The sequence below is a fragment of the Cynara cardunculus genome, assembly GCF_001531365.2.
Source record: "Cynara cardunculus var. scolymus isolate 2C chromosome LG 16, CcrdV1, whole genome shotgun sequence".
In the NCBI taxonomy this organism is placed as follows: Eukaryota; Viridiplantae; Streptophyta; class Magnoliopsida; order Asterales; family Asteraceae; genus Cynara; species Cynara cardunculus.
Genome location: NC_037543.1, coordinates 11,814,810 through 11,822,583, shown reverse-complemented (window position 1 = coordinate 11,822,583; position 7,774 = coordinate 11,814,810). Strand labels below are relative to the sequence as shown.

Here is a 7,774-nt window from a genome sequence, read left to right as displayed (position 1 = left end):
TTATCATCGGTACCCTGGAATAAGTCAAAAAAACACCTAAAATAAGCAATCCCAAACACCCCCTAACTAGATGTATAAGTTATAAAGATGTATCTAACAAGTTTTAAAATAACAAAAAAATAACATATGATTGATATAATAAGAAAAATCGTTATATATTATTGAAAACTTCAAAAAGTATTAAAAGAAAAAAAAAACATTACCTATTTTTTTGCGTAAAAATAAAAAGCAATACATAAAAAAAACAAAATTAAATTAATCATCCAACTTGAATCCCCTGGATATATACATACAAAAATGTATATATATATACACCCACCACGCACCACCTTCAGCCATCCATCCAGTCATCTTCCTTCCATGCCAGAAACTAACCCACCAGTACGTAATCCAATTTCACCCGAGCCGGAGCAATCGTCGGAGATGTTGGGTGGCGGAGTCATCAAAACCGCCATGATCTGCCGCCGCCATGGCCATGGAATCTTGCTGTTTCTTGTTAAAAAACGATGGGAGAGGTAGAGACCTGGGTGAGGGAGAATGAAAGAAACCCGATCCTGCATACGAGTCGGAGTCATCACCATCGTTGACTCTTCCGGGTGTTGAACCCATTTTCTCCGGCAGCCGTCTGAGGGGCTGCAATTTCCGGCAACCACCATTGTTTATGGGTCTTGAATAAAAATCTCCGCCATTTGGGGTATAATCAGCGATGAAGTTGGGCGGAGGAAGATCGACGAAGCAGTCATGTGGGTGCAACACCTCCGTACCCATCAGCTTCCTTGCGAAAAGGAGGTGGGTATGGAGATAAAGGAAGAAAGAAAACTAATTTCTAAAAGAGAACCAGAAGAGAAACAGATGATGAAAACTGTGTCTAAAAGTATGGATTCTTGAAACCATGGAAGGTGACTGGTTATATAACTTGAAGAAGATGATGACGTGGACGGTGAAGAGAAAAAGGTGGTGACTGCTTTGATTTTGAGTGGATCACCTGCTTCTTGATGGATTCAACCATAGAATATATATATATATATATATATATTAGCGATCAAATGAAAACAGATGCTAGACTTGAGGTTTTCATGGTTTTTCATCTTACAGATGTCATAAATTCGTAACGACATTGCAGTGCGATGAAATAGGGTTTATAAGAAAATCAAAAACCTGTAAAGAAGATTTTGATATTATTAGCATAATTTTGTATTTTGATATGTTAATATTGAATGATTGGAATAAGGGTGGCATAATCAGAATTGGTGTATTTTGGTTATAAGGATGACATAATCAGAAGGTTTGTATTTTGGATATAAGGGTGGCATAATCCGGAAAGGTGTTTCTTGGATATAAGGGTGACATAATCATTAGAGATGTATTATGGTTATAAGGCTGACATAATCATGAGAGGTGTATTATGGTTATAAGAGTGACAAAATCAAATGAATGTGAAATTTGGATTTTTATCATATGACAATTTGTTGTCGCATCCTTATGATGCAATGACTTGAAGTTGTTGCATATGTGTAATGCGATAACTTGTGTTATCGGATCCTATTGATGCGATGACTTGCTTATATCGCATCCTCGTAATGCAAGGAACATGTTTGTCACATTTTTGTGATGCGACAAGATTAACTTATCGCATCTTATTGATGCGACAAGTTACGTTTATCGCATCCAATATGATGTGATGAGATGAGGTTCTCAGACTAGTGTGTTGCGAGGAAATGAGGTTGTCTCACCCTTATGATGCAAGGAATTTATGATTTTATCCATATGATGTGACGAATTTTTGTATGATGCAATAAATGAGTTATTTGATTATTTGATACGATAAAAGGGTGTTTCATTATTTTGATGTGACAAAAGAGGTTAGTTTTGAAAAACATTGTTCATTTGTTAATTATACAAATTTGGGTTTGTAAAAGTTTTTTGGTGATTTTTCATATAATAGCAAATAAAAAGATTTCTCGCTAGACCTCAAGATCTAACCATTTTTTGTATTTCAAAATGTGCAATACAGGTCGGGCTCATTCAAATGAAAAGGGAAAGGGGGAAGTATGAAGAATATACAACTGCTTACATGTGATGTTGGGATGATGTGTTATTTTTGTACTTGTTATGTATACATGTAGCTTTTGTAGATATTAAGATCAGATGTGTAAATTATATTTTTTGATATATAAAATATATGGTTATATGCAAATGTGATCTTAACATGTTATAGTTTAATTATTTAAGAACTTTTAAAATATGAGATGTGTAAGATCCATCATAGTCAACTCATTCGAATTAATTAATTTTATTTATGAAACAAATATAAAAGTATAATTGTGTAATTTTTTTATATCAATGGGAACTTATAAATTTATATTTATTTATTTACTTATGGTATCCCTCATTAATTTCCATAATTTATTATTATGTGGAAAAATAATAGAAAAAGTTTGAAAAAAATATTAATAGACTTTCATATTTTGAATGATTAAGTCTCTAAATATTTTTTGAATAAAAAAAGTACTTATATGAAGTGAAATAAATACACCAAAAAATACTTACATTTAAAAAAGATTACAGGTGAAATTTATTTTAATTAACTATAAAGAGATGCATGTTAATTAAATCCATGACTTTACAGAGTATATACCCATTTTTGTTTAATAGATCAAAGTGTCATCAATTTAATTTTTTTTATTAACCTGAATATCCAATCCGTTATGTAAGCCGACTAATTCCAGGGTGACCATCTGCTTTGCAGATAGTCTGGAGTCACCGCATTTGAACCTCCGTGGCCACAAGGGGATTTTTATTCTTCCTTGGATTTGAACCTGAGACCTCCTAGTATTTTGAGCAAAGCTCAAACCAATTAGGCACCACCCTTGTAGTTGTGTCATCAATTTAATTAAGATCTTATTTAAAGTTATAAACCTAAATGACCCGTTTTCATTTTCTTAGTGTGTTTTAGAGAGAAATCAACCTGTGCGTTTTATCTGTGTTTGAGAAAAAAACGAGTTCTTCCATCACCCTTATCTGATTACATACAAAGCCCCGACTATATTTTAATTTAACGGAATTCTTTTTAACAAAAATTAGGACCAAAACCAAACAAAATTGTAAATTCCAAATGAGAATTTGTAATAAACAAACTGTAGGGACCAAAATTAGAAAACACATAAACCAAAAATGCATGTAACCGTACATAAAACCAAATTATATAGTTTTTTTTAACCCTAAATTTGCAAGCCAACTTTTATACAGAATCAAATGTCGTTATCGTAAGTGAACCTCTATGGTCATAACTAGGAGTGTTCATAGATTGAGTTGATCGGGTTGAAGACATTTGAATAACTCAACCCAATGCTTGCGGTTTGGAAAATCTTAACTCAATTCAACCCAAACGAAAGTGCAACCCAACCCAAACCGTACGGGTTGGTCGGACTGATACTACATTACATATTCTTCTAACTTTAAATATGTTATTTCTCTACTCATAATTTTTTTTCCATCATTAACCATTTGATACAATTTATCCATACTTCTTACGTATATCATATTCAATTAATTTTCTCAATTTACGTATATATGTTTACAGTTACCAAACATATATACGAATGAGTTATATAAAGATGTGAATAGATTGAAAAGATGTGTATATGAAAAGCGTACGTAATAGTATAATTGTCTAATATATATATTAACATAAATTCAACAATCATATTAAATCCAAAAGATAAAAAGATATCGGGTCCTTCAGGTTGAGTTGAATTCAAATAATAGTAACCCAATATCAACCCAATACCTATGGTTTGAAAATTTTACAACTCGATTAGACATTGGGTTGCTTCGGGGTTGAGTTATTTCGCGTTGCGTTGGGTTGGGTTGGGTTGGTCGGGTTATTGAGCACCCCCTAATCACAAGCATTTTGACAACACTTGGATTCGTACCCGAGAAGATGAAATTAATTCTACTACACCACCGGACCTTAAATAGTGTGCCACAACCCGACCAAATTATATATTTGTTCCAAGCTATATATAACCGGTTTATAACATGTTCTTGTCATAGCCAGTTATGTCTCATAATCGGTTGAGTTAGCTTCATCGACTACCGATCAATTATGTCGGTCCAAACATTTTGTAACCGTTTTTGGATCGGACATCATACTTTCACACGACTTATATATCCTTGCATAGATCGATACAATACTTACATGTTAGTTTGACGATACTTTTTTTGATTCTTTTTGTCCGCTTCACCTCACGAGCACCACCCTTCAGATCGACCTTAACGATATGGTGATCGGAGGTGCCTTTTGAGGATACTACCGAGTACGATCCTGGCACAAATGTGTATTCCAATTCCCTCGATGCCAATACGTAATCCACTCGTGTACCATACTTGCATGTTCCTTGTACACCTGATACACAAATAGGAAACAATCAAAGCCTTGTTACACGTATTCGCAACAATGTTAAAGCTTAAAACGTTAACCCTTGGGGTAGCTCAACTGAACACGCCTTGGGTTTGCTCTCTATTGGTCACTAGTTCGAGTTCTCTTAGGGTGCGTTTGGTACTTAGACAGGATCGAACCAGACATGACTATACGAGCGAGAAAGTGCGGTAGGTGAGTGCATTTTTATCCCACTCAGGTCATATCATATCCTGATCTAATGTCATGTCCAATCTGGGACAATATAGACTATTCAGTCTTGTGTACTGTGTACTGAATGCACCCTTAGAGCCCACTTGAGGTTTTTAGACTGTTAACGTTAGTTGAGATTGATATGCGCAAGTTGACCCGAACCCCCACAATTAATAAAAAAGCTAAAGCTTATGATTTGTACTTTGCCCTTTGCTAATGATCACAGCTGGCTCACAGTCGCCCGCAAAATGCTTGGCATCAATGTAGTCGTTTTCGTGTAGAAAATTCATCACGTCTATTCTTGGTGTCGGTTTTCCCAATTCTTCGTAATACTGCAACAAAAACATTAGAGTGATCCGGTCGTACGTGGACAAAAGGAGATCATAATTCAATACAAGGGAAATGTGACTATTTTCATTACCTTGACGATGTTGTTCCATCTCTCGGTTGAATAGTCCGATCCACTGAGCGAATTGATGCCACCGGCCAAAACGTGTGGTTGATCGCTTGATTTGATAATGGCATTGATCTGTTTCATCCTCCATTCCTCGTCAAGGTGGTCGAGTTGTGTGCAATAGAAATTGAGTTGGCCAGTCCGTGGGACATCAATTGTCGCCTTGAGTACGTTCCTGTATAGATCCATCAACAACATATCACGATCGAACCAAATAACTAATGGTACCTTTGGTTGTTTTTTTTTATTAACCTGGATATCCAACCCACTATACGAGTCGACTAATCTCAGGACAACCACTTGCTTTGCAGATGGCCGGAGTCATCGCATTTGAACCTTCGTGGCCACAAGGAGATTTAAACCTGAGACCCTCCTGGTACTTTTGATCTTTGCAGCCAAGGTCAAACCAATCGTACTATTTTGGTATGATTGACGTTGAAATTAAGCATGGGATTGATAAATTATTAGCATTCATGGAATCCATTGATTGTTGGTTTTGACTTTAAATTGTGTAATCACTCAACTTATGGTTTATGAATTGCACACTCGGAAGTCTTCGTTTAAGTTAATGTTTTAAGTCTTGATCGGCTTTAATTGATTTCTCGGGTACCCAATTTTTGTGGCAAACGTGCATTCGGTTTTAATACAAACCCTGAGAAGAATGATTACGGACTCAGCCTATCATTGGATTTGAGTTCAATTTAAACCTTGGTACGTGTTTGACGACGTGTGCATCACCTATAATTAAGTACGAGTGTTCTTCTATAATACATTTTCCAAAAGTATACTATAAAATAACTAATATGATTATACGGTTTGGTCGGTTGGCATAGGCATGGGAGTGGGCCCCGACCCGTCGAGGAACCCGGTCCACCCACCCCGGTTGGGGACGGGGACGGGATCCCCGTTTGTCTCAAACCGGGGATGGGGGACGGGAACAGAGGCGGGTATGGTATTCCCGTCCCGTCTCGTACCCGTTATATATATTAATTAATAAATTACACACACACACACACACACATATATATATATATATATTATTTATTTCAACTAAAACGGTAGTTCATAGTTTTCTATTTTTTAACTAGGTTTATAATCTAAAATTGTTACTTTTTGGATAATATGTAATATTTTGGATGTCAAGTCAAAATACAATTAATCGATAAGTTTTGTATATTACTCAATATTTTTTTGGTACATGTGACTTTAAGTTTTTTTTGGATTAAATTGATTTTTTTTTTTAAGTTATTAGTTCTTATATGATGATGTGATTTTTTTGTATTAAATTAAATACATTTCGGTTTTAGGTTTATTGAAAATGTTTGAAATTTACACATGTATGGTCTCTCACATATTTGAATCTAAAATAACTTATATAAACGGAAAAAAAAATTCCCGTTTCTCCGTTGAGGAATCCCTGTTGAGAATGGATATGGGGACGGGAATTGAGGTTCCCGTCCCATTCCCATGCCGACAACATAATTATTTGGTTTTGTTGATCCAATTCAAGTTTTGCACACTCTTCATTATCTTATTCTTTACTTCCTAAATTGTTTACATGCAACTATTAAAATTCATAAAAGTTGCTTAATTATTACTATGTCAAATACCATGGTTATATTTGCGATTCACGAGTGTTTGGGATTGTTTTTTTAAACAACTTATGTTTTTCTACAAAAGCATTTATCAACTTATTATAAGTCAGAAGGGTTTAACTTTTTTAAAAACTCCTTATTACCGGTTTGGCACCGGTATAAGTTGTTTATCAAAACACTCAAAAGTGCTTATTACCGGTACCATACCGGAATAAGTCAATAAGTTGTTTTTATAAGCAATCCCAAACACCGCTTCGAAAAAAAGAAGACAAATTAACAAGAAACGAGTTGTACCTGAAATCTTGCTCATCGTAAATTTTTTGAACCTTCGACCTTTTAATCGGCCATTTCGACAAAATGGCGTTCCCATATTCGGGAGCCCAACTTTCCGCAAAAACGTAATTCATCCCGAGACCGAAAGCCAAATCCGATAACGGTTTCATTCCTTTCTCCTCTTCGGCCTTCACGTCCTGCAAAGCCAGTATATCGGCATCGACTTCTTTAAGCACATCAAGAATGCTTCTATTCCCATCATCCATCCAATTCATCATTGGGAGATAAATCGGGCTTCTTAGGACCCGATTTTGCGCCATCGATATCTCGTTTTCCGGAAGATTTATCGAGACTTTCTTGGGAAGATGTTCATTCCCAATTACTGTAGTAGAACGCAAAGGAGACGGCTTTAATATGCTCTTAATTGGTCCACCATTACCTTCGTGTCCACGAACACCGTCGATCCACTTTCCATCCGATTTAGCAATCGTGGGTGCAAGGGAGAACATAGCAACATTAAAAGAGGCAACCCGTATACGATTTGGAGCAATTTGATCACCATTTCGATCTTTTTTGGTAGGATTTTTCTTCTTGAATCTCCCGATCACCACTTTACGCGATACGGTCCTCCATACGAGCACTCGGAGTCTGATCCTTGACCAAATGCAGCTCGCTCTTTTACCAAACTTTCGCAACATTTGAGTCCAAATACGAACTATTGATTAACGTGGAAACGGAAATCTGAAATGGCGAGTAGAAGTGTATATATGGATTTTCGTAATTCGATGATCGAGCGATCGACTGTTAATCGATTGGTTG

At 35.8% G+C, this 7,774-nt stretch overlaps 2 protein-coding genes across 2 annotated transcripts; both read right to left on the bottom strand.

The window, feature by feature from the left end:
- Positions 1-396: 396 nt before the first annotated feature.
- Positions 397-768, bottom strand: LOC112529003. Its single transcript, XM_025140085.1, has one exon. The coding sequence runs from the start codon at positions 766-768 to the stop codon at positions 397-399; it is 372 nt and encodes a 123-aa protein (XP_024995853.1).
- Positions 769-4,040: 3,272 nt separating this feature from the next.
- Positions 4,041-7,774, bottom strand: LOC112529836. Its single transcript, XM_025141259.1, has 4 exons — positions 6,977-7,774; positions 5,055-5,262; positions 4,836-4,965; positions 4,041-4,408 (listed from the first exon to the last, which is right to left on the bottom strand). The coding sequence occupies exons 1-4, from the start codon at positions 7,651-7,653 to the stop codon at positions 4,167-4,169; spliced, it is 1,257 nt and encodes a 418-aa protein (XP_024997027.1). The 5' UTR covers positions 7,654-7,774; the 3' UTR covers positions 4,041-4,166.

Coding starts and splice junctions, on each gene's coding strand:
- LOC112529003 (XM_025140085.1), bottom strand. CDS start 768: ATGGGTACGGAGGTGTTGCACCCACATGACTGCTTCGTCGATCTTCCT.
- LOC112529836 (XM_025141259.1), bottom strand. CDS start 7,653: ATGTTGCGAAAGTTTGGTAAAAGAGCGAGCTGCATTTGGTCAAGGATC. Junction 5,263..6,976: donor TACGATGAGCAAGATTTCAG/GTACAACTCGTT, acceptor GGATCTATACAG/GAACGTACTCAAGGCGACAA. Junction 4,966..5,054: donor GATGGAACAACATCGTCAAG/GTAATGAAAATA, acceptor TTTTTGTTGCAG/TATTACGAAGAATTGGGAAA.